The 27,834-nt window shown below is 38.2% G+C and overlaps 1 protein-coding gene across 1 annotated transcript; it reads right to left on the bottom strand.

The window, feature by feature from the left end:
* On the bottom strand, positions 1 to 27,462 carry SNX4 (sorting nexin 4). The gene is given in 16 exon segments (XM_032217070.1): positions 1 to 1,643; positions 1,963 to 2,077; positions 2,984 to 3,029; positions 3,032 to 3,128; positions 4,377 to 4,430; positions 4,432 to 4,477; positions 6,237 to 6,326; positions 8,219 to 8,284; positions 10,934 to 10,995; positions 12,223 to 12,295; positions 14,265 to 14,320; positions 15,649 to 15,696; positions 18,514 to 18,663; positions 19,421 to 19,559; positions 21,143 to 21,261; positions 26,928 to 27,462. Coding segments are annotated over 16 exon segments (1,401 nt in total). The 5' UTR covers positions 27,120 to 27,462; the 3' UTR covers positions 1 to 1,595.
* Between the last annotated feature and the right edge of the window lie 372 nt (positions 27,463 to 27,834).

Raw genomic sequence — 27,834 nt, 5'->3', positions numbered from 1 at the left:
CATAATAAAGGGTAGTTTTATTAAATATATTTGGCACAAACCTTTTGATCCCTTCTCAAAACTCAATACAGTTAGCAAAAGACATACTGATACATTTATTTTATACAGCTTATGAAAGAAGGGTAAGAGAAGGAAGGCACTAGGAAGATTAAGTGCATGGAAAATATTGACTCCGGGTGCCTACTGATATTAAATTAAGGCACAACTACTCTAAAAGTCTACTAAAAGTCTACATTTGTAGCTGCTTATTGTTTCTGGAATGTAAAAGTTTTATCAGTTTGGGAACTATATTCTACACCTTTCTGAATGGAACAATGTGGTTGATTTACCTTAATGTATTAGATTTTCTTTTGAAATAATTATGTAATTAAAATTAATCATTAATCTTTTTAAAATGATCATAGGTTACATGATAGACTGAAAAAAGTTATCTGCAAATATTATTTCATAATGGCCTTGGCAAAGTAGCTCTGATTGAGGAAATAAACAGATTAAGTACTTTCTAGATGTGTATTGTAAACTAGTTAAATCATGCTTGACAAAATGAGTACCTGATTTTTTGACAAAGATTCACAGTAAGTCTGGTTTCATTCCATATTAATCTCTTAAAATATCATTATGAAAAAGCAGCCAAGGAGCATTAGCTTTTCTGATAGCTGGGAATAAGAAATATAAAACTAGCAAAAAAGATCTTGCTTTTGAATACATTGTAAAGATGACAATGCATCCTTTACACACCTCCTTTTCAAAGAAACCTAGACAATGTATATTATACAAAATCAAGGCAAAGATATGTATAAGCAATCCGTGTTCATATTGCAAATAAGCCTATTTGATTTCATATTGGTGTTCTCAAGTATTCAAAAGGGGACATTATTATATTAAAAAACCAACTAAGAATCAAATGCTTTAATCTCAGGGACATTGAATAAATGTAAAGGTCATATTAAACATGTTTATTGAGATCAGTGATAGTAGCTTATGAGGTTTGAGCTAGCAAACAGAAACATCTATAAGTAATTCCTATTGGTTTTAATTATGAGCTCAGAAACATCCCTGATATATAACAAATTAATATCCAAAGCCTGTGTTACAAAGTTTAAGGAGTTTTGTGGGGTGGGGTAATATATCTGAGATGTGCAACATAGGATATTGTCGAATATTACTAATAATTGAGAGGGGGAGATTTAGTTTTTGTACCACTACATTTGGAAAACAAAAAAATCATCACCATATGTTTACAGTGTAGGTTACAGTGTTTACTATAACATATAAAAAGGGGGGGGGCACTTGGAAATGATTTACAATAGTGTACAGATTCGTGGTATAGTTTGAATAGTTTGATGTGATCAATGGAGCCAGCTTGGGTCTTTCCTATAGCCTTATCTCAAACAGAATTACAAAGTTCAGGTTTGCTACTGCATGCAAAACAAGCCACAAGGTGGCCATCAAGAAACAGAGACCATTTCTTTGCGCCCCTAGTTTCATAAACACACCAATTCCATGATATAGTAAATGAGGCAACTTAGCATCCATGTTCATGCATTTGTGCTTCGGTTCTCCAGCATTTCATCAAAAGGACAGAATTTCTTGTGTCACATCTTGCTGAAACATTCTTTTGCATTTGTCCAAACCTGAATTCCCTAGAATAACAAAACATACAGAAAAAGAACAAAAATATGCATTTGAATTAAGCATTAAGTAGACAAGTGATAACTCCGGCAACTTATCTATGTATTAATTTTATTAAAATTATCAACCTTTTCTATGTCATGATGGAAGTATTCTTGCAAATTCAACATGAACAGAATTTTCTACATCTACAAAGAATAGTATACAGATGACAGAAGTCTAGTATAAGAATGGCTCTCTTGAGGTGTCCATTAATTTAGGTTAAAACCTCATGCTTTAACATTTTATAGTCTGGGTTCTTTTTTGAAATTCCTTCTCGGTCAGGCTTACCTTTTTGGCCATACTGATCTGCATCACAGCATAACTGATCAGTGCCTCCTTTAAATCATGATTCTTTTGCTCCTTGAAGTGTTCAATATCAGCCCAAGCACTTTTCATGAAGTCTCTGAAATAAATTAGAGCAAACAAGAAATACCTTAGCACAGAACCAGCCCCGGGTAAGTGGGCTGATGACATGAGTTTATTCATACATTCAAACAAGAGACTGATTTTCTGAATGCTGCTATTTTTTTGTCTATTAATTGCAATTTCTTATATATCCATTTCACGCAACATTACCATCCACTCAAGATCTCCATTTCCTCAGCCGTTTTATTTCCATTTTAGAATCTCCCGTTTCATTTCAGTTTTACAATCAACATAACACATTGACTTGAACATTGAAGCTATATAAATACATTTAAAACAAAGCAAAATCATAACACATGCTTTTCTTATTGCTGGAGTTGTTTCATTAGTTTGTAGGAGTATTCTTGGCAAATTGTTGCTTGAAATCTTAATCTCTCAAAGAAATGTTAATACAGATGGCTTGGAATGTATGCACTTAAAACTTAAAAAACCCCAAATGTATTAATAAAGGTCCATATAAATGTATGCAACTATATTACTGAACTAATATAACTTTATATTTAATCATAATTATTATATATAAGTGGGAAGGAGCAACATTAAGAAAAGTAAATATGACAGAAAAAAATGTTGCATTTAACCAGCATAATGGTCATAATTGCAAAGAATTGAGCAATAAATCTCCAGAGACATATTGTTCGACATATCTCAAGTTTGACAGAACTAACATTTCACCTTAACTTAACCGAGGTAGAAAACTTGCTAACTATGGAAATAGTCCAATAGGCTCAACCTCCATAGTTTATATTACAGCATGTACAAAATGGTTTGTACAGAGTTGTTTTGCCAATAATGGGATATTCATGAGCACCTGGAACATATACAGGGACACCCATAAAACAATCATGTGCAGTATATACACATTGGCACAAGCAATGGTTACCGGCTCTCTAAGTTCTTCGCTTTAAGCTGTTCTTCTCCATCATTATCTGTTCTTCTAGAATCTTTATTTTTGCTTCTCTTTGCTCAGGTGTCTCCTGGCCAAAAAGCTTGCTGGTCATTCCTTTCAACGAGAACGTTCTTATTGTCTGAAAGAAGTATAATAATGAAGCAATTTCAAAAAGTGCTTGACTACCTTCTAGAAAAACAAGACAACCAATTTTCTTATGGAAAAGGTTTATATGGGCAGTTGCTTCAAAATATTTACTAAAGATAAAAGGCTTGCTTTTTATCCCAGGTAAAATTTCTGTCCGCAATACAATAGTCTCCCTTTTCTTTTTCCACTGGGTGTATAGCTTCAGGTAGGACACTCAAGGAGCAATGAGAAAGGGAGAGGAACCCCCATCTAGCCAGCCATATTATCAAATCAACTCTACCAATTAATGGGATGACAAATATCATATCTGGATCAGCTTCACACCCAGTCCAAAAGGAAGCAAGATTTGCCCAGTCCAAATTATTGAATTGAAAATAAAACATTTCAGTTCGTATTTTGTATTAGTGATTTAAAGCACGACTCATTATCTTCCAAATCGTAATCAAGAACATGCTGCACCTTATAAGTTCCATATCCTTGTTCCATATTTGGATTGCTCAGTTCATATGACATGTTCTAGTTGCAGTGAACAGTACTGAAGTCAAAATCCGGGGAGAGACAAGGAAAAAGGCAGGGGTGCCACAGAATATGATCAGGCGAATTTTGTTCATAGAATATTTTAAACTGAATCAATGAAACACTGAATCTCTTTTAAAATGCACATCAGATTCTTCCAAAGCAACAGTAATTATTGTTATAAAATGTACTGTTACTATGGAATAAAGAACATCATACTGTATGTATAATTTAATTTTGAACTATGACATATCGTGTTTTCCAGAAAATACAACCTACCCCGAAAATAAGCTCTAGCCTGATTTTTTGGGGTGGACCTAATATATGTCCTAAAAATAAGCCCTAGTGAAGGGGGTGGGCGTAGCCAGCATAGGAGACAGCCCTTCCCTTCCCCAGTCACCTCATGGCTGCTCAGCCCCTTAATCGGGGCCTGCAAATCAACTGAGCCAGCACGGGCCGGGACTGCCTCGTTCCTTTTCTCTGGGCACAGCATGTCCCTTTCAAGTGATCAAATGTCACTTGGGAAAAGAACACACATCCCAGGATTGCAACACTGAAGGCTTGGAATTGAGCCTTTTTGACGAATGGCAGGAAAATGGGGAGGGGAATTTTCCTACCTGTCATCCTCTCCTCAGTCTGTGCTAAGAAATATGACTCTCCCTAATTTTAAACTTTTGGAAAATAAAGTGGGTGGATGAAAGGATGGACAGATAGTCAAACTTACACCTGTTGCCAATTCCTCACACTGCTGTTTCTTTGATAGGAGATCCTGAGCAACCCATTTCAAACTCATATTGCAGAAGTTCATGCTTTTTGCAAACTGTCCTGAAATAGCCATTAAAAATTACAAATGAAAACATTTTGCTCATCAATCCAAATCTATACATTCAGAAGCAGTAAGAATGAATCTCACAGTCCATGAATCGAGCACTTAAGAGTTTGATTTGAGGATTACTGGAGTCTCCCAAGACCCTGACAGGGGTCCACAAAATCAAATTTGCCAATTATTGAAGATATTTGTAATATTTAAAACAATGTCATTCTTCTTATTACTTTATTTGTTGAAAAATAGTTTTTTATGAAAAACATTTTAATACGTTTATTTTTATGCGATTCAATAAAGAAATAGTCTTTGAAAGTAATTTTAATTTTAAATGTGATAAATATCAATATATATAACCCATACAACAAATGCTCCATACTCTTAAAGTGGAAAGGGGCCCTGAAAGCAAAAAGTTTAAGAATCACTGCTCAAAGCCATGTGAAAGGGGACTGTCTACAACAGAGAACTTCTTCTATGGAGGTTCTTATTTAAGCTAACCTTAGAAAATTCCTTAATCACATGGGTGTCTAGAAAAAGAAATGAGACCCTCTCTTTAACATAAAAGAGCGATATTATTTTTAAAAATAAGATTTTAAATACGTTTCATTCCAAACAAACTTTAATCATCCCATTTGAGAGATGCTCTTCCAATGTTAGATTCAGGATAAAAATCATACATTTCCATATTTAATAGAATATTCTGCAGAGAATATTCTGCATAGGTATGCAAAAATAACACATTTCAACACAGAAGTCACAAAAAAAGTCAGAAAACCTTAGAACTATCCCTTTACTCAAGCTATAAGCCTATGTCAAGTTTATAACCTAACCCTAACCCTAAATCCAAAACAAATCTTCACAGCCTGTATATTCTGGAGTCATTTCTGTTCAGCAGAAATAAAACTCGGGGCCATCATCAATTGTTCCAATTACAGAAGAAGTAAAACCCAAGCAATTGTACACTTATGTTTAAACTGTGAATAAGATTTTAAATATGTTTCATATTTCCCCATATCTTCCATATGATCTGCATGCCAGCCTGCCCATATTTGGTCTTTCAATAATCTCCATTCAATCTCCAAGTGTTGGGTATCCTACCCACCTCATTTATTCCTCATCTTCTGAACACCTTATATTCTGCCCCTGCTTTCCTAAAACCACTCTGACTGGTTCATTGGATGAATAATTCCTGATCCTCTTATACTCTGATAATCTTGATTTTAAGACTGCTTTGCCATAGGTATCTGCAAACAGGTTGCTCAGTAGCTCAATCTGCTTTAGATATTTGGTCAAACACTGAGACACAGCTGTCAGAAAGGCTAACTATTTACTAAATCCCCAGTCCTTAAAATTCTCTAATAACTTTGTAACACACCTGCAAATCATTACTTGTAATTCCAGTCAGTTGTAAATAATTACTTGTTCCACAAAGCACAAATCTCTTCAAAAATATGGTAGACCGAGCATAATTTGAGTCTGTCACCGGCAGCCTCAGTATAAAATCTCAGGATAGGTTATTTTTATTTCTTTGCCTAGTTCATTTATTACAGGAGTCAGCATAATTCCCATGCTATGCAAAGATCAGGAAGCAAGGTTATCTGATAACAACTTATTTCAAGGCTAATATGCAGAGCAAGTTCTTCCAAGTTTTCTGCATGCCCATTCTGATCGTTCACTCTTATCAACTGTTTACCAAATGAGTTAACTGTAATGCTTTAAACTTTATCAGGAAAATTACAGCAGATGTATTAATGTGCTTACCGAAGGGCTTCTGCGTAAAAGAGGTATTCTTTCAGCTGATCTGCATAGTGTTCTTCTTCCTCTAGTATATCATCAATAGAAGCTGCATACCTGGTAGGAGAGAAAAAAAGAATAGCAGAAAAACAAACTCACATTCCCCAAACTTGATCAATGTTGCAGGGGTATTTATTTAAAAATATTTTCATAAGGCTTAATTAAAATGACTTGGTAAAAACATATTTTTTTAAAAGAGAGAACCAAAACTGATACAAAAGAGTCAGTGTCTCATTTTTGGAAACCTTCCAAATAATTACTACAGTAAAATATAAATTCTGTAGTGGCAAAAATTTCTTGCTTAAAAATATTCAAGAAAATATTCAAGAAGACTGGTTACAGGATTGGCAGCTAAACCATAAATAAAAACAAAACTAAAGACAATTATATTATTTATTTCACATGGCCATGATCAAAGAGGGCATACATAGTAATCAAATAGAATATTTAAAATATATATTTTAAACATTGTGGTGTGGCCAGGAAGAGGATTACATTCTGCCAATTAGAAATAGTCTCTCAATGTATTGTTAGTTGTGGTTTGTTTCATCATTTCTTCATTGTCTTCTAGGATCATCCTAGTCCTGACAATATATAATACAAAGCCTATCCTCATTTATTGTTATTTTGATGCAACAATGGTAGGATGATTCCAGAAGACCCATCATTTCCTAATGGAAATAGTACCATGTTTCCCTGAAATAGCGTCTTATTTTATTTGGGGCCCCAAAATAAGCACCAGGTCTTATTTTGGGGGTATATCTTACCCGCTTACCTTAGGACCACCAGAGCCAGGCCTCCCATGGCCCAACACCTGTCGCGCCACTGCCTGACTTCTGCGGCCGCTCACAGCCAGATGCTGCGTGGCTCATCGCACTGCTTGCAGCAGGAGGCTGTGTGGCATATTGCACCATTGTGCGCCTGGGCAATGGCACTGGTGCAACGTGCATGCGCCGTCTTGCTGCAAGTGGTGGCACCAGTGTGATGAGCCACACGGCCTCCTGCCACAAGCAGCTGCACCAGCGCTACATGGTCTTCTGCCACAGACGGCCGCAGAAATCAGGTAGCAGCGTGACAGGTGTCAGGGCGAGGGAGGTCTGGCTGCAACGGTCCTAAGGTAAATGGGTGTGGGGAGCATGGGGCAGGTCCACGCCCCTCTGCCCTAGCTTGATATTTATGCATGTGCCTTGTTGCACCTTGTACAACTAGGTGGTGGGTGGGGCTTAACTAGGGCTTGTTTTGGGGGTAGGGCTTATATTAGGCACATGTGTGAAAATTGGGCTAGGTTTGTTTTCAGGTTAGATTGTATTTTGGGGAAAAATATTTTGCAGAAGAATTACCATTAATGTTGACAATGCTGACATTATTTTCCTCAATGACCAATCAGGAATAGCAAGCCCCTGGGCATTTTAAAAAAAAACTTCCTCCTGCAATATAGGCCAATAATACAGAATCTAGAAATGTAGCAAACTGCCAAGTGAGCCCTATGTTCCACTCAGAGTTTTCTCCGAAAATTGGCTCCTATTAATGCCAGAGTAGTCTATATTCTTCCCAAATTAAATATCAAATATAATGAATATTTAAAAAACAAATTTGTAGAGTTTCATAGCATCTGTAAAATAAGAGCTAAACTACTGCTATCAAACAAATGGAAAAAAATCAGGTCTGCATTACTTTATACAACTTCCTGGCATGGAAACTTAAAGGAAACCTTGGAACTGCACCAGTCTCTTCTATAGTTTCAAAATAATAATAAAAAAGAAATCCCTTTAAATCACCAGGGACTCTTTGGGCTACTTAATGCAACAGATTTTAAAACAGCCCCAACCTAAAAGCCCATGAAATATAGCACAGCTCACACTGCTACTCTCTTCCCCCCCCCCATCCCCCCCAAAATCCCTTAATGTGCTCATCTGGCTTCCATCAACTCTAATGCAGCCAATACTTACACATCCATGTGATGACCAGCACTCTGAAGCCCATCCCCCATCTCTTTCTCTATTGCACTCCATTCGCTAAAGAAAAAAGAGTTAAATAAGAAACAGCATTGCACATTCTATTTGCTGTTGTTGGTATCACCTACTTATTGTGTGTTATGTAATTTTTTTTAAAAAAATTACAATATCTTTTGAGATCATTAAAACAAAACAAAAATGATTTGGGTTTATTTGCAGTATGTAATCTAATTTGATAATAACTTAAAATTCTAAAATGAAATAGGTAAATCTCCACATTATTAGACAAGGGTGGGACAGGGAAATCTATAATTTATCAAAGCTGCTTCCAAGCTAGCATAGTAAATATTAAAGGATGCTGTGAGCAATACATCAGTAATATCTAAAAGGCCACAATTATTGGCTTAGAAAATTACATTTACTGTGGCAAGAGACCACCCAGTCAGAATGTCAAATTTCCATCACTGGAGAATTATGCACACAACTAAAGACACAACTAAAAAGACATATCTGCACTATTATATTGGTCTCATTTATTTGTTTTTTTTTATAATTAAATAGTTTATGTCCAGAAATAATATTCTGCTACATCCCCCATTCTGGCAAAGAAGCGAACAAACCACTTCATATGTAAAAATGCAGGATGCAATAAAATACATACAGCTGTCATAGATTCAAGTTTATCTTTTAAATTGAACCAATACAGCAAGTTTTATTCTGACCCAGACAGATTTTGAACAAGATTAAGCATACCGTACTTTTTGGACTATAAGACGCCCCAGTGTATAAGACGCACCAAGTTTTCGAAGAGGTAAGAAAAAAAAACGTTTTTGTCTTCCCCGGCCCCCAGGAGCACTCTGCAGGCTTCAGCAGGGTGGGGTAAGACAAAAACGCCCCCGTTTTTCACCAAAACAGGGGCATTTTTCCCTTCCTCTAGCCCTGCTGAAGCCTACAGAGTGTTTCTGGGAGGTGGGGGAAGGCAAAAACACCCCGTTATGGTGAAAAGCGGTCTGTTTTTTACCCATTTTTCACAAAAATTGGATGTGGGGTTGCAGGAGGCCAAAAATGGCTGTATTCGGTGTATAAGATGCACCAACACTTCCACACTCTTTTGCAGGGAGGGAGAGAGAAAGGTCTGTCTTATACTCCAAAAAATATGGTAGGTCACTTAATAGCTTCTTCTTGCTTCTTTTACAGGGGGGCTGGAAGCCAGAAGAGCAATGAAAGTTTTTTTAAAAATTAATAATTTATTGATTAATGCATTTTAAAAAATAGATTAGTTACATAACAAGAAAAAGGTGGGAAAAGATATGGTGGATAAAGAACAAAATAAAGGATTTACAGGAATCATAAAATTTAGTTCACTCATTAATTAAATGTACAGAACTGGGTTAATAACTAAAAGTAAGTAAAAATCTCAATATAAGTTTAAACATTAATGATGTTGCTGATGTTTGTCATGGTTTCAAAAATAAATGCCCATTTTTCTTTTGAGAGTTTTTCTCTTTTTTATTTTTTCCTTTCCTTTCCTTTCCTTTTCTTTTACATGATTAAGAAAAGGGAATCTCAAATACACAGATGCAGCTGGTCTGGGGCCCTTTATAAGCAGACAAATAGCAATTCTTAACTTCCCTCCCCCCTTTCCGTGAGTAACTGCATTTCATACTCTCAGTAACAAACTGCCAACACAGCAAATGGTCTCAAATACTGCTTTTCAGCAATTTCTACTGGCAGGAAAACAAATCCCAATTTAAGTTACATTTTTGTTTTAAATGGAAATAGCAGGCATAGAGAGAGAAGGAGAGAGGCTATTCATGTTCCAATTAAGCCTCCCACCCAAAATAGCCTACACAAAATGGTTATCTTTGGTATACAGCCCAGGATGCAAAGCTCTCTAATCTAAGAAGCCGACTTCAGCCTATGCTTACTGGCCCATATGATCTCTGCCAATGGCTCCGCCATGAAAAACCATTAAGAGGCTAAAACTTTTTCTCTAGGGAAACCATTTAGGCAATGGTTAGGGAAGCCAAACTGGCCCCCTTCCATCAGTCTGTGAAAGTACAAGTTTTCCAATACTGGATGTCTTCATTTCTGATACACAGTTATGGTCAATACTGAAGTTAGAAAACACTAGGGATGTGGCAAGGAATAATATTTTGTTACCTGTTCCTAACTACTCCCTGATTTCACATCCTCTTAATGGCTCATCTATTGCTTTCCAATTTTGGCTTTTTATCGCTTCAATCACTTTAAATGCTCACATAAAATTAAAAAGTTGGGAATAAGTATTCAAAATCTTCAACAACAAAAAAAAGAGGTGCAGTGGCTCAGTGGCTAAGGCGCTGAGCTTGTCGATCAGAAAGGTTAGCAGTTCGGTGGTTTGAATCCCTAGGACCATGTAAGGGTGAACTCCTGTTACTTATCCCAGCTTCTGCCAACCTAACAGTTAGAAGGCATGTAAAAATGCAAGTAGAAAAATAGGATTCATCTTTGGTGGGAAGGTAACAGTGTTCTTGCAACATTTGGCATTTAGTCATGCCAGCCACATGATCATGGCGATGTCTTTGGACAGCGCTGGCTCTTCAGCTTTGAAACGGAAATGAGCACCGCCTTCTGGTTGGGAACGACTATCATGTATGTGCAATGGGAACCTTTACCTTACCTTCAAAATATAAAGGGATGATTTTACAAATAAAATCTCTTGCCTACCTGAACACTCTCCCGTAATTCCCATGGACTTTATATACACCATATAAACGATCTGCCACTCTCTAAAAAAGTAGAAACTATATTTAATTAAAAATATTTCTCCCATGCCAAAAAAATATTTTAAAAAACATTCAAGATTTTTGAAATTACTATCTGTTTAGAGTTAGCTTAGTATTGTAGAAAACAAAAATGACTATGTTTATACCGAGGCTGATTTTTGCTTTTTCCAAAACAAAGCCTTTATTGTGGAACAAACTATTGTTGGAATCAGACTCCCGTCTTATTAGTGTTCAGCAGAAAACACTGAACAGTTTAAACATATTGTTTAAAATTTTTCTATTGCCACCTGTATAATTTGACGTGGTGACGGAGAATAAGCTGCCCAGAACTATTTGAGAATATGAATTTTTACAAGAAACAATTGAAATTACAAAAGGATAAATAAAATGATAAGGAAGACTTCCTAGTCTCTTTTCCCTTTTAAATACTACTCAAGCACATTGAACCCACCATTATTTTCACTCCACATTTTGGTTCACCAGAACATCTACCAGATATTATACCATGGACACTAACTTAAGGATCAGAACATTTATAAAATGACTTCTTCAGTTTTTTTAAATATACCCATAACCCTCAGTTTGAGAGAGAGTATATTTGAGATACAATTTCTCTCTGCAAACTAATTTTTCAGTAATATATCAGTTCTAAGGAGTTTTTTTCTTCTAATATTCTGATGAGTGTTAATTTTGGTGACAAAAAAGCCAGTTATAAAGTCTGCCTTGCTTTCGAGATAAATGGGATGTTCTATTAATAAATAAATAAATAAATAAATAAATAAATAAATAATAAATAAATAAATAAATAAATAAATATTAACCTGAAGACAGTGATAGGTAACTTAGAGAAAACAGATTAGAAATGTGTATGTTTAGATTCATGATACCAAGTGCAACTATTAAACCCAGAATTAGCCTTAAGGAACAGAAGCAATTCGTTCCACTTCTTAGACATGAAACCATCCACATATACTGCTAATTGAAGAGCTTAAACACAAAGAGTCCAAACGTAACTTCTCTTTTCACAGCTCCCCAGAAACATCTCCTATTGACTACCTCACTAGTATGTCCCTATCATTTCAAACTATCCATATAATTTCTTGTATGCAGAGCAAGGGCTTATCTGATTCAATCCATTTCACACAAAGAAACAAATGATCCCGTGTGTTGCACATTAAGACAGGCTGACTTACATTATTTTCATCAGAATCCAAAGATGAAAACACTTACAGCTCTGACTCTTAGAAGATGAGATATGACAGACTGCAGCTCATCACTATAGTGTTTAAGTTCTGTAAATCTCCTAGAAGTACAAGATGGTGCAAATACATTATTAGCAATAAGGAACACAAATTTCTTCTCTTCAAAGCAAGACAAAACCCTCAATAAAAGTCTGACATCTCAGAGACAAACCCTACTTAACACCTGGAACATACAGACATATAGACAAATCCCACGCAACCCCACAGAAAATATAGGAAAGTAGGTAGGTACAACAAAAATAATGTAAATCTTGACCCATACGTCCTATTCCAAAAAGACCATATGAACAGGAAAAAAATCTGCTGAGTAATAGAATTTACGAAACGTAAAAAAACCATACAAAATAAAGAGATAATATACACAAACTTAAAAGGGCATGTACTTGTTTGGGTGGCCCAGTTATCAATGTTCACAGAAAACCTGTGTCTATGAAGAGGGAGTGGGGAATCATAATTTTCTCTCCAGGCTATGTTCTAGAAACAAGGGATAATGTTTATTACATGCTTTCGGTGATATTTCAAATCAGGCTTCATTATATTTTAATGAGACAACTACCTCAGGCAATTTCAGCATCAAATGATTCTGAATATATTTTTCCAAAGTTGAGTGCTGTTCCAAAGTGATATAAGAAATGGGAGTTTGGTCAGAGCCAGTGTACTTTATAATCAATACAACAGAAAGCTAGTTTGAGCAAGTTGTAAGATTGCTTTCCAAGTGCACTTGCAAAATATGTAAAAGTAAATGTAAGCAGTAGAATATAGGTCTGGAAGTGCAACAGCTTCTTCAAATGAATGCATTCCAGAGAAAGGGAAGAGGTACTATGCTACTCAATTAGAAACCATATGCTTGAGTGGAAAGCCATGAACCACAACATGGAAATCTTTTTGAGATTGTTTCCCAGATAAATCAAAAAGTAGTATTACCATGGGAGTTTATTATAGACCATTTATGCAGGAGGAACATGTGGCTGAGTCTTCCTCTATCAGATGATTAAACTTTCAAACAGGTACACAATAGTGACAATGGGGAAGTTCAACTACTTTTTCACGACTTTGTAATTCCTTAATTTGTGTAGAATTGGGGCGACTGGATGGAACGGAGCGTTTACTGGCCGGATGCCCTTCGTGACGCCACGTGGAGTTTGCAGCAGATGTTTTTCTTTGCACCTTAAGGGAGAAACATCTGCCGCTACCTAGGATTGAACTCTCAATCTTCCCAGTGGCAGGAGAGCGTCTTCACTACTAGGTCGCCACACCACTCATAAAGTTCAACTACTAGAACATCTATTAATCTAGTTCTCCAAAGCTCATACTTGTTTTGGGATATATTAGTAAGATCACTAAATCCATATTGTAGGGACTAATTGTCCACCTCTATTTTTCCTTGTTCAGACCAGATATGGAATATAGCATCCTGTCCTGGACACCAAAGACTAAAAAAAAAAAGCATTTATGAGAATGCTCAGCAGATGACTACCAAGATAGTGAGGGGAATGGAAGCCAAATCCTGCCAGCAACACTTTGCCAATTTAAGGAGTTTGGAGAAAATTCAGGTTTGAACCACTTGAAGATCCTGGTGGAAACAAATGGATGAGTGGCTCCTATGAATACTGCACTGCACTGGGAGAGTGCAGGCCAACATTTTACTTATATGCAGTTGGATGATACTGTTCTTACTATTATAAAATAATGTTCAAAATATTTTAGTACTTAGCATGTCCATTCTTTTGACTAAAAGAAAGCAGGACAATTTGATTACTCCTTGATTACAAACTTTGTAGCAGGATGACATGGGATTTCTTTTTTGTAATCTTATAATATTTAATTGGCTATGCTAGCCACTAAATGCTAAGTTACACTAAAGTAGGCAGCTCCTAAAATACATTGCAGTTCTTTAAACAATAATATTATTCCCTGATTCCAATCAGAAACAAATTCCACTGAACTTAACCAGGATTCCATCTTTACATTAGTATAATCGTAATTGCTTTTAGGCGCCATCACACTTACTTATCTGGATTTTTCACTCTGAATGTTGCATTAAGAGCTTTTAATCTAGAATCTGCCTGTTGGAGAAACACATATTAAATTAGAAACAAAAACAAAATTACAACCAAACGTGATTGTGCTAATTATTAAGAAGCATAAAATATTGCAAAACTAACTTGCAGAACAAAATCCAACGGAACTTGTTAACTCCAAAGTTAATGAAGCCAGAAGTAAAATATGATATATATTTTAATCCAGATAAAATAAACCAACTTTATATTTGTTCCTTTTACTTCTAATGGCCTTAACCTTTAGCTTGTTCAAATATTGTCATAGGGTTATATTTCTCTTCATTTACCAAGCTTTTTTTGTAAATTGAGTATGAAAACATTTGAGATAAATTTATTTATAACTTTACATAAGGTTAAATCACTAAATCTGTTTATACTTGTTCTGATAAATGTTGATAGTAATTCCTTTTTCTCTTTCTTATTTTCTTTTCTCAATGTTACTCCTTTCTATTCTACTGTCTTTAAATTTAGCATATATTATATTTCACTAATATAAGCAAAATTCTTAAAATTATGTATGACAAAAAGCCTATATTCTACATATAATAAAAATTGGCATATAATTCATGCACTAAGTGAAATATTATGAGGAGTTAGGGTTAGACCAATAATTATGTTGCTTGTAAGCAGCACACACGTTCTAATTGCTATCCTGCCATACTACGATGTAGTACATTAATTCTCTCATTATATAAAACACTTATATAATGTATTTTCAATATATAGCAAGTAATTTCAAAGTCAGCTTTTTAGATTCTCCAAGATGCAATTATATTAGAAATCTATTTTGGTTTCCTAAAAAAATTTACTTTAAGCTATAAAAGCATGAAAACAGCAGCTGAAATATAAAACCCCAATTCAGATTAGAACAGTAATGTTGGAATATTTCAACATAATGCTAGGCATCTTTCAAAATATTTGTAGTAGCATTAAGTATCTCTTAAAAATGCAAGATTAATGCGTTGCTTGGCACTTAAGACAGAATTGTATATTCCTTTCCCTGCTGTCTTGCACAATCATAGCAGATGACTCCTTTATAAGTATGATTTATAGTTATGAAGATGGTAAGGTATGCAGAGTTACTTAGCAATTTTGTATACAAATGCTCTCTTCTACATAGCATTTTAACCCATGTAGATATGCATATTTCAGAAGATAATTAGAAGGATATAGAACATTTATTTTTTAAATGAAAGATAATTATACAAAAATATTTTGAACTGCCTGAACTTTAGCATGCAATATTAAACTGGCACAAAATTTCATTAGTAAGTCAGTTTACATGATTATGTCATTTTGGATATATAATTATAGTGCATTATAAAGTAATTTACCTTCAGTTGAAAGCCTGTTTCATTTACCATCTCCTTCCAGCCAGTTTCCTAGAAATAAAAATTATATCCATTTTTATTTCAAGGCGTTATTAATGATGCACTGATAGTTATAGCAGCACTGTTCTTCCTTGTGTAAGGCACACTGTGGTGGCCCAAGACCATATAAACAAGAGGTAAACCATTCTCAGTAGGGTTAAAACTAATTTGACAAGCCTAACAATTATGATACACCTATATCAGTCACATCATTACATCCCATGCCCGGGAATGCTATATTTATGAATTGGGTAAAGAATTTTGTATTCACGGTTGATTTAAATGGATAATTGCCAAATTCTACTATTTACTGAGAAGACAGAAAATCATATTTTTTCCATACAATGCTGAAATGTATATATAAAATATTCTATATAATTAAAACACTTCAAGAACAATTAATAGATGCTGTCTGGGAGAGGGAAGATTGTAAAAGTAGTATTGTGTATGTACAATAAATAGTAATGCAGGGTTTTATTTGATTACAGACAGGATTAGAGTTTTAGAAGAACACATTATTTCTGCTCTAAGGTATTTTTCCTCTTAGCAAAGAAATTAATATTGTTAATTTGTTTAGTACTCTATTATGAGACAAAAGGAATTAAACTACTGAATACACTGGATCTTTCAAAGTATTTGTAAACACTCCCAGCATTTCACATATTTTTTAGATTTTTTAAAAAAATCATTCATCATCTATTTAAAGGGGCCAACACATACCAATAATGTTTATACCAGTGGTCCCCAAACTTTTTATCGCCGCGGACCAGTCAGCCTTTGATAATTTTACCGTGGCCCGCTGAGCGCGTCGATGACCAGTGCTAGTAGCGTAGCCTTGCGCAGGCGCAGTTCAGTATGGCTAGCGTAGATAGCGTAGCACAAACTGCGCCTACGCAAGGCTACGCTACTAGCGCTGTCTACACTAGCCCTACGTAGCTGCGCAGGCGCTTAGGTTTTTTTCAGGAATCGGCCAGCGCTGAAGCGCTGAAAAGGAATGAGAAGGGCGGCGCTGGACACAGGGGGGCGGTGGGCCGCTGGTGACATCAGAGTGCCACCAGCGGTCCAGTAACACCCCTTGTGCCAGTTAGCCCTAATTTGCATACAGAAAGAAACTATGGCCCCTGGCCGCTGCAGCGATCATGGCCCCCGGCCGCTGCGCGGCCCGGTGCCAGGTACTCCACGGCCCGGCACCGGTCCGCGGACCGGGGGTTGGGGATCACTGTTCTAACCCAGTGGTCCCCAAACTTTTTATCGCCGCGGACCAGTCAGCCTTTGATAATTTTACCGTGGCCCGCTGAGCGCGTCGATGACCAGTGCTAGTAGCGTAGCCTTGCGCAGGCGCAGTTCAGTATGGCTAGCGTAGATAGCGTAGCACAAACTGCGCCTACGCAAGGCTACGCTACTAGCGCTGTCTACACTAGCCCTACGTAGCTGCGCAGGCGCTTAGGTTTTTTTCAGGAATCGGCCAGCGCTGAAGCGCTGAAAAGGAATGAGAAGGGCGGCGCTGGACACAGGGGGGCGGTGGGCCGCTGGTGACATCAGAGTGCCACCAGCGGTCCAGTAACACCCCTTGTGCCAGTTAGCCCTAATTTGCATACAGAAAGAAACTATGGCCCCTGGCCGCTGCAGCGATCATGGCCCCCGGCCGCTGCGCGGCCCGGTGCCAGGTACTCCACGGCCCGGCACCGGTCCGCGGACCAGGGGTTGGGGATCACTGGTTTATACCATACATGTTTTGGAATGCAATATCAGTGACATGGGTTTTTTATTCTAAACTGGAATTGTTTATCTTAAGCCAATCATTAACTTTCTAAAAAGGTTGAGGTTGGCAGTGTCAAAAAAAATTACCTAGGGGTTAAAAAAATTGAAACATGAAAATTTGCATTTGATGTGTGTATATCAACATATATGCACACTCTAATTTCTAAAATTACTGAGCATCAAAATGAGAGGAGACAAGAAAACTCTCTCACATTGGTTCTGCTATTTCAACTATCTGAATAATATCAATTATCCTAGTTTTCAGTTAAATATTTAATCCCATTTGAGAAAGATATATTCTGAAAAATGTATATACTGTATATACTCGAGTATAAGCCTAGTTTTTCAGCCCACTTTTTGGGCTGAAAAAAGCCGCCTCGGCTTATACTCGAGTCAGTGAAAAATTTGCCCGAAATGGAGGAGAAAAAGGGGCGGGGCCATGCCGCTGGGTGACACTCGTGAATGGCCCAGTGCCCCTGTGAGTTTCCCCTCCCTCTGTGTCAGTTTGCCGCGCAGCGCGCACTGCACCATCCCCCCTCCTCACGTTCTAATGTAATGCAGGGCTGTCTTACGATTCCCCTTCCTCCCCCTCCTGCCGCTCTGCAACGATGTCCCACCTCCTCCTTGTTATGGCAAGCAGCCACATAGCGATGTCCCACCTCCTCTGGTACAGTGATCCAATGATAGGAATCACTGTGCCGTGTGTCATAGGAGGCGGGACATCGCTCCCGCGGCTGCACGGGACATCATCATCACAGCGGGACATCAGCATCATGAGGTGAGTGAAGTATTTCATTGAATACACCGCTAGTTTACTGTTTTTCTTTGAAATAAATATTCAAAAACATTATTGGTATCTATTTTTATTTTTGAAATTTACCGGTAGCTGCTGCATTTCCCACCCTAGGCTCATACTCGAGTCAATAACTTTTCCAGTTTTTTGTGGTAAAATTAGGTGCCTCGGCTTATATTCGGGTCGGCCTATACTCGAGTATATACGGTAGGTACATATTCGATGAATTAGAATTAAGGTGCATAAGTATATTTTACAAAATCCAAGCAACATACTAGGGTCAAAAATGCATTAAACATTTTTTCCTGGCAAAGAACTGGATGTGAAGCCACACGCAAAAGAAAGTTTTCCAAGCCAATCCTCCGTCGCTCTACAAAATCTGGATCCATGTTATCTGCCGAGAGCTTATGCCAAACAAATTCTGCCTGCAAAACAAGGTGGAAGGTTAATCGTATGAAGTATTTATTATCCTTTTAAGGCAATCCACATTTTTTAAAAGTGCTGTACGATATTTATCTGACAGGAAAACAACCCTGAACTTAAGACGATCCTTTAAAAGTAAGAGAAGACAAAACAATGTGCAACATCCCATATTATCAATTTACGGATAATTGATGTGAGCAGTATATTTGTGTGGATATCTACTTGCCAGAAACCACCACACTGCCTCCAAAAGGGGAGAAAGATAAGAAGTAGTATTATTGTTTAAGATTAATTGCCTGTAATATTAGGTATCTTATTTATAAAATTATTTCATTCCCCATCTGCATATATCAACTGTTTTCTCCCACATGCACTCTGACACAAAAAAGCAGGTAGGTAAACATGGTACTCTAAATTTTCTCACTCTAAAAGATATATGAAGTGTGTTAGCCATTATATATTATTTGCATAAATTTACAATGAAGCACTAGGGTTTTTTTTTTAAGCTACACAAGCTCAACTCTTGTTCACATCTCCTATTTCCTAAACGTTAAACACTCCTTTCATAAATCAATGGATGTATTTGCAGCCTTAAGGGTAAAGATTGCACATGAAATAAAAATATAAATCAAGAATCACTCCTGAACCCGAAATAATATCTTAGTATGTCATCATAGAGGCATGAACTTTAACAAGTCCAAGTATGAATAATGGGGTAAAAGACATAACCAAACAGAATGAGAAGAAACTGAGTCTTACCCTTTTTTCTGGTAAAGGTGGTACAATGATATGTGGATAGTTCACTAGCAAGTAATTTCTCAACAATTCAAATTCACTGTATCTCCTCCAAAGAGAGTCTGGAGGGGAACATTGTCCTTCACCCATTGACTCCACAGACCTAAACAACATCAGAACCTAATTATGATAAGAGCAAGTGAAGATCAGTAGAATACCTAGTTTAATTCCAAGATACAAAAAGTGTTTGGAGAAATCCGTCTGAATGTCAGAAAAACCAACAAAGCAGACACTAATCATGCATTTTAAGTTTTTCCTATTGTATGTTTGATATGTGCTTTATTAGTTAGCTTTAAATTGCTAATTTAATTTAAATGTACTAATTATTTAGCAAAATAAATATAAGCTAATAAATAATTTAAGATGCTTCTATCAATGTTTGAGGGGGGGGATGATATTGTGTATTCTTCTATCAGCAAAATAACTATAAACTGTAACAGAAAACAATTGTAAGTTTAAGTATTCAAAAACATTGTTGTATTTGGTATTCATAAGGTGATGTGTAGCAGGATGCGAACACCATACAACCACAGTGACATGTCTCTAATCCACAACATGCTTAAGCGTTGGTTAATCCCCCACTCCAAAAAAAATGTCTTCAATAAATAAGAAATTTGTAGGCTGTAATGGATTAGGTGGCAAATCCTAGCATCGTTATCTATTGTACAAGTGCTCCTTGAAAAGCTATTCTCAGTCAGTTTCAAATTGTCTAATGTTCTTTTTTGGAATAAAGGGCACCTCAGGTACAGGGGAAACTATAGTGCAGGCACAAGCCGACTTGCCTCCAGCCTTCCAAAGCCTCCCCCTCCTTGAGATACCCTATGCTGCAGATCCCGTCAATCAAGGATTTTTGATTGGCAGGGTCTAAGAAGACAACCTTCTCTGCTGCTGCCCCTAGTTTATGGATCATCTTTCTCTCCCCCCCACAAAATGAGTCAGACCCCCCCCATTCTTCTAGCTTTCTGTAAAGGGATCAAAATTTGCCTCTGCAGCCTTGCATGGGGGGCACAAAGGACCATGGAACTGTGGAGTTGTCTGGCACCACGAGAGCCCTCCTTCTGCCTTTATTAATCATTGTTAAATGGCTATCTTGGAATTTTTTGTCTTTGAAATGTTATGTTAAAATTTCACAATTTTAATATTTAATCTTAATTTTAATATTCTAATGTTAACTTTATATTCTGTTTTATATATTGATTATATTGTACACCATCCAGAGCCCCTCTCTGAGGGTGATGGGCAGTCTAGAAACATAAAATATAAATTTAATACATAAAAATATTATATTTGTTATGCACTCTTAGTTTGAGCAACAACTGAAGCAGTAATCTAATACCATTGGAAGATGGTGAACTACCAATTAACCAATCCTATGGACAATCTGCTTGATCTGAAGCACTCATGAGCCATGCTGTTCCAGCCAATGAACTGCTTTTATTTTTAAGAGATTTCACAACAGTAGTAACTGAGTCAGCTTTTTTCTTATGCATAAGTTATTTTAATGTGTGATTCTTTAAGGACATGGTTGCAAAACTGGCTCCAAGCAATTCTACTTGTTCCTAAGCTTATTAAGACAGAATGGAAAAGCCACATAAACCATAAAATGCATTGAAAATAATTTTCAAACTAATAGTAAAAAAAAAAAAAGCTAATGTAACAGTGAACTTTATTTTGATTTTGACCTACCTTGTTTCAACTAGGTATGCAGTATAAGTTTCCTGCATGTTCATAGCATTCCTCCCAGTCCTCTTTTCGGCTTCAGCAATGCTGATTTCTATTTTTTTCAATAAACAATCTTCCATGATCTTTTAGGGGGAAAAAGGTATGTCTGTAAACATTACAGCTCTATATCTATTAAAGCACTTTGCTGCTGCCAAGTATCAAATCACTGGCTCTTAAAAAGCAGAATCAAGTATAATTGGTTATAAGTGATGACACTAATTATCAATTTAGAATGCATGTATTATATTTTAATCTTTGCAATACTACCTCTATTATAATCCTTTTCACACAAGTCAGCGAAAAGTGGCTGTCCTATCTGATTAGTTTATCCATTAGACAAGGAGCGCAGGAAAACATAAGATGTTGCAATGCATGTCATGGTTACTGTTGTATCAAATTATTGCATTTGCCTGAAAGAAGGGGCAGTTTTTCCCATTAATTTGTTTAAAGAGGGAGAATTACATTAATCCTCCTACTTAAACCAGGAGATTCACTTTATCTCAAGCATTTAATCTATCATAACTGGAATATCAGGTTTCATGTACTCCATTTGTCAGACCAGCACTCCCAACAAATTAAGAGTCACCACAGATTTCCTGGGAAAACTCTATAGGGCCGTGATGGCGAACCTATTGCACGTGTGCCAGAGGTGAGATGCAGAGCCCCCTTTGTGGGCGCGCATTATCGCCAGCTGCTCTTCTGGTTGCTCGGTTGGTCTTTGTGGGTGCTGCAGCGCTGGAAAATGGCCAAAAATGGCTCCCAAAATGTCCAAAAACAATTAAAAAAACAGACCATTTTCTAGAAAACAGTCTGAAAACAGCCAGGAAACCAGCTGGAAAATAGCCTAAAAACAGCCAAAAACAGGCATGTGCGTGCCGGCCAGCTGGTCTTTGGGTTTCCAGGGCACATACACATGCATGCACATTCCAGTTTGGGCACTCGGTGCTGAAAAGGTTTGCCATCACTGCCATAGGGCATAGGCAATCACCCTAGCAAACTATTTCAACAACCATGGATGCTAAACAATAACATTCCCCGCAAGGATGGACTTCAGGCCATCAAGAACATCACTGATGCCAAAACTGCACACACTACCACCAAACCTTGTGATTTCGTATCCACCTAGAACCGTTTCACCTTTGGCAATCAGTGGCACTAACACCTTCATGCCTGACTTAGACCAATGCTTTCTTAACTCTTAACTCCCTGCAACCTCTTCATTATTTGAGATTCACTGACAACATCCTTATCAACTGGGCCCATGGAGATTAATCTCATCAAATTCTATCATGACTTCAAAAACTTCCACCCCTCTGTCAAGCTCAGCCTACAGAACAAGTCTGTTTCCTTGATATCACTGTAATACTACAGAACAGATATATAAACATCACATTAATAAATAAATAAATATAGCCACAGATTACTAGGCCTACTTGCATGCTTTCACTTTCCCCCAAAAACACATCACCAAATCATCTACAGCCAGGCACTAAGTTAAAACCATATCTGATTCATGGGCAGAGGTGCTCAACTGATGAAATTAAACTAGGCATTCAGAAGACTGAACTACGCATGCAACAATATCAATAAGACAAAAACAATTGGGCTTGATCAATTCCTAAGAACGATTTAGTAAAAGACAGACCACAGAAACAAAGCAATAGAGCACCACTCTCTACAGATTACAGCTCAAACCCACTCAAATGAATTATCAATTAACAACATCCCATACTGGACAATGATACTGCGCTTTCTCAAGCCAGCAGGCCCATACTTGCTTAAAGACTATCATCCAACCTAAACCAGCAAAAATAGAACAATGACAGCAAAATGGGGCTGCGAGTCTGCCCCAAACCCAGAGGTCTATGCATCTACACTAAGAGCACCATTTCACAAGATCCAACAAGTGCACACAATAGATGAGATGTTTTTTGTACACTCTTCTTCCAATGTGATATGTGCCATCGTCTGCCAACAATGCCTCCTCCTGATTTTGCATAAGATAAATTTTGTATGAAAGAATTAATGGACAGAGGTTTGACATCACAATTCTAACCAAGGCAAGGTAATATCAGAACAATTCAATCTACCAGGACACTCCATAGTGATTAAATTCACATCCATCAAAAGTTTTCAGACAATCTCTAGTGGTCTCAAAAAATACAGTGGGTTAACTCATTGCAATTGTTAATTCATAAGGGTATTTGTAATCTCTCTCACATAACCAGTATATTTTCTTCTGCCTTTCATCCCATCCTCATTCAAATTTAAATACTGTATTAGCCTACCCACTACATGTATCTAATGAAGTGAAGTACAGCTCACAAAAGCTCTTGTCCTTTTATAACATTTGGTCGATCAGAAAAAGTGCTACTAGATTCCTGGTTTTTGCCACCATAGATTAACAAGGTTCTCTTCCTATAATGTCAAACTCGATTTCACTGAGGGCTGCATCAGCGTTGTGTTTGACCTCGGGAGGCGGGGTGGGGCTGGCCAGCTGTATGTCACTCATGTCATGGGTGCCTGTGGTGGCCCGAGAGCGCCAGCAGCGAAAATGAGTGGCCCTGCGGATCAGATCTAAGCACCTTGACGGCCAGATCCGGGCCCCGGGCCTTGAGTTTGACACCCCTGTCTTAGATCATTGTCCTTGCAGCTTCTCAATCATCCAGGTCATTGTTGTCTCAAAGGTGCTTTTTCAAAAGGCAATTGGGCTGGTGTTTGGTTTTGTTTTTTGAGGAAGAAGATGACATTTTGCTTCTCATCCAGGAAGCTTCATCACTAATGAAACATCATATTCTCCTTCCTCAAAATAACCAGTTCAGTTGCCTTTTGAAAAAGCTCCTTTGAGACAATCTTAGATCTCTAAGAAGATGACAGAGGCACATGCAGCTTTTTTTGTTTAATTTTTTTTGGGAGAGGGGGGATAATTTTAAATACCAAATGAGTATCAAAACACTAACTTCATCTACATTAATGAAGCTTCTTTTCTCCTGATTTACTGGGTTTACATATTTTAATCAGCTATTTATACCAAAAAAGACAGAGTTGGGTGGTAGTAAGTCGTTCCTTGAGTTTTATCCCTTGTAGTGAAACATTCAGCATGTATATTTAAGCAATTAAAATCAAATGTCTGCCCTCTTACCTGGCTGGCTGACATTAAAACAGCAGGATCCTGACTCTATTGTTCAACCCAAAATGAAGCATTCAAAATTGGGGCTCTAACAATGGGAATCTGAAGGCAGATGAAATTTGAACAGCCTACAAGACTACTACATTACCCATGATAAGAGTCCATACAGAGTCCATTTGCATGCTGAAGATATACTTCCTGCCTAAATTCCTTGGAAAGAAAGACACATCCAGCCACAGTTAACTACAATAACATTTATACCAACTAGTGTAAAAGTTAGCTTATGTTATTAAGAATCAGAAGAGTGTCAATTAAAAACACTTAGTCCATTCTTTGAAACTTCAGTGACATAAGCTAGGGCAATGGCAAGAATTTATTCTCTAATATTTAACATTTGCACTCAAAAATGGAATAACTTTCCATAAAACCTTGGGATGGTGGGAGTGGTTAAATGTTTAATCAGATTCCTCTCCCAACAACAGGTGTGCTGATAATCATGGTGTGTTTCAGCCACATAATAGCTAAATTGCAAAAACATGCTAAGCCGAGTTTTAAAAGCAGATTGCAACTGGCTGGGTCCACACAGTACGCTAAACCATAAATCATGGTTTACAAGCCACACTATGGTTTGTAAACACGTGGTAAACAAAAAACCAATCTGCATGAAGGCATTGTGTACCATACAAAACAGCCAATTTAAGAGAGTATTTATAAAAACTCCAGATACCAGGAAGCCAGTAAAATTGGAGACAATTGAAAGATTTCACTAGTTCCTATTAACTCCTTAAGAAACTGGTGCATATACCACCCACCGAAACTGTTTCCAGTGTTGACTACTTTTATCAATTACAATGCACATTCCTAAAATCTGTCCACAAATCTAATGCTAAATTGGTCTGTGGTAAATTACAAACAAATCCTGGTTTTCATTTGGTTATCAGTGTTATTGAAGGGCCTTAAACATGATGCAAGTAGTCCTTGACTTACGACCACAATTGACCCAAAGTTTGCATTGGCAGGCAGGACAGTTATTGAGTTTTACTACCTTTCTTACTACAGTTAAATGAATCGCTGCAGTTGTTAAGTTAGTAACATGGTTGTTAAGTGAATCTGGCTTCCCCGCTGACTTTGCTCGTCATAAGGTCACAAAAAGGCAATCACATGACCCCAGACACTGCAACTGTCATAAATATATGCCAGTTGCCAAGTGTCTGAATTTTTAATCACATGACCATGGGGATGCTGCAGCAATATTAAGTGTGAAAAACAGTCATGTCACTTTTTCAATGTTATAACTTTGAATGGTCACTAAATGAATGGCTATAAGTTGAGGACTACCTGTAGTGACAACCTCAATTATCTATCTCTTTTCTAAAATAGAGAACAGGACTGTTGGAAAGTAGATTTGCTTCCAATAGTATGGAAAGCATACTATTTTGGAAAATAAAGGACCCAAACAGATTCCAGATATTTTGAACACAAAAATAGCAGTCTCAAGAGACACTGGACTACAGTCCAGGTAGTTCTTGATTTACAACAGTTCATTTAATAACCATTCAAAGTTACAATGGCACTGAAAAAAGTGACTTATGACAGTTTTTCACAGTTACAACTTTTGAAGCACCCCCATCATCATGGGATCAAAATTCAGATGCTCAGCAACTGTTCCATACTTATGACTGGCTGCAATGTCCCGGTGTCATGTGATCACCTTTTGCAACCTTCTGACAAGCAAAGCCAATGGGGAAGCCAGGTTCACTTAACAACTGTGTTATTAATTTAACCAGAGTGATAACAACTGTGGCAAGAAAAGTGGTAAAATTATGGGGCAAAACTCACTCAACCCATTCCTCACTTAGCAACCTAAATTTTGGCCTCAATCGGAGACCTAAGTTGAGGACTACCTGCACTACTAATACTGGAGAGGTTGCCCTGGTCATCTTTCCAAAGACAGCAAAACCATTGCTGGGCAGAGGATTATGGGAATTCTAATCCAACACAGCTGGAGCATATTCAATGGAAGCTTTCACCTTCCTTCTTGGTCTGTCCCAGGTGTCTGCAAAGTGAGCCGGGGCCCTTTCCCTTGGGGGAAGGAAGGAGTTTTTGAGCAAACAACAAAAAAGAAAGTGGTTGGGGGGAGGCAGACGTTTTCGACGGGAGAGCCTTTTCCTTGCATGACCAGCACCTGCTTCCCCTAAAACACTGAGCTTGTCGATCAGAAAGATCGGCAGTTCGGCGGTTCGAATCCCCAGTACAGGTCTCCTACGTGAGCAGGGGGTTGGACTAGATGACCTCCAAGGTCCCTTCCAACTCTGTTACTGTTTCCCCCCCTTCTCTTAGGCAATCTCTGCCACCAAAGCCAGAGGTGAGGGGCTCCTATCCTCCCTACTCTCTTTTCCCCTTTCCTCCTCCACCCCAGCCCCGGGTTTAGCGTTGAACCCAACCCACTTCCTCCCGCTCCATTCCCACGACTCCTCTCCGCCTTCTTCCAACTGCGCTCCGGCTACCAGCGCGCCCGCACCCCGCGTTCGCTTCCGCCGGGGAGGCGGGACAAGCCAGTCCACGGGGCCGCGGCCTAACCTGCTGGTGCCCTGGTTGCAGCGGCGGAGCTTCCCTTACCGAACAAGCCGGAGGTCCGGTGGCTGTCGCCGCTGCTGTCGCCGCCTTCTGGTGAGCCCGGCTTGGCAGAGGACCCGGAGGGGATTCGGGCTCGTCGCCCTCCTTGCTGCCGGCGCCTCCGCTGCTGCTGCTGGTCGTGCTGGTACTGCTGCTGCTCCCACCGCCAGGGCTCTCGGCGCGGGGATGCTCCATAGCGAGCGAGCCGGGAAGACGAAGGAGGAGGAGGAGGAGGAAGGTTCGGAGGCCGCTTCCGCGCACGCGCCTGGCTCTTTAAGGCGGAGCGGAGCGTGAGGAAGAGTGTGGGGAAGAGGCGCGGGAGAGGGAGCCTCTTCCCGCCCCTCCCCCTCCTCCCTTCGCTTCTGCGACCGGAGGGAATCCCTTTTCTCCCTCAAAGTCGCCTTATGACTTTTGCCAGATTGGAGTTTTCACCCCGTTCCATGATTTGATTTAATTTCAGATATAAGCGGGCAGATAGGAAGGCAAAAGAGACTTGGCGTTTCCAGCCGGGCAAGTTTGCTCCGATGCGTTGCCTCCTCCTCCTCCTACTACCCGTCCCGTTTACCGGGAAAGCGTCTGTCTATTCTCTCCACCGCGAATGCGATTTCTGCTTACTCGGCGTAGTCCGGCTCCTCCCTACCAAGAGAGTGTTTTCTCCCCCCGTTTTCACAGAATAGGAAGCCAAGGGCTTGAATTCGCTTTTCGCGCCTCGAAGACTTACAACATTTTAAATAAAAACTTTAACGTATAAAACCGTTTAAAAACCCTGCCCCACTCCGAAAGCAACAGAAGTGGTAATAAAAGGGAGGACGGAAGAATAACCAGGTTTTTTTCTGTTCCTCCTCCAGCAGTCTTCCTTATATATAAAAATCCATAGTTTCTTCTGTGTAAAGCATGGTTCCCAACCTTT

This window comes from Thamnophis elegans, chromosome 1 (genome assembly GCF_009769535.1).
Source record: "Thamnophis elegans isolate rThaEle1 chromosome 1, rThaEle1.pri, whole genome shotgun sequence".
NCBI classification, from domain to species: Eukaryota; Metazoa; Chordata; class Lepidosauria; order Squamata; family Colubridae; genus Thamnophis; species Thamnophis elegans.
The sequence above is the reverse complement of the archived record's forward strand: the minus strand, read 5'-3'. Positions and strand labels throughout refer to the sequence as shown.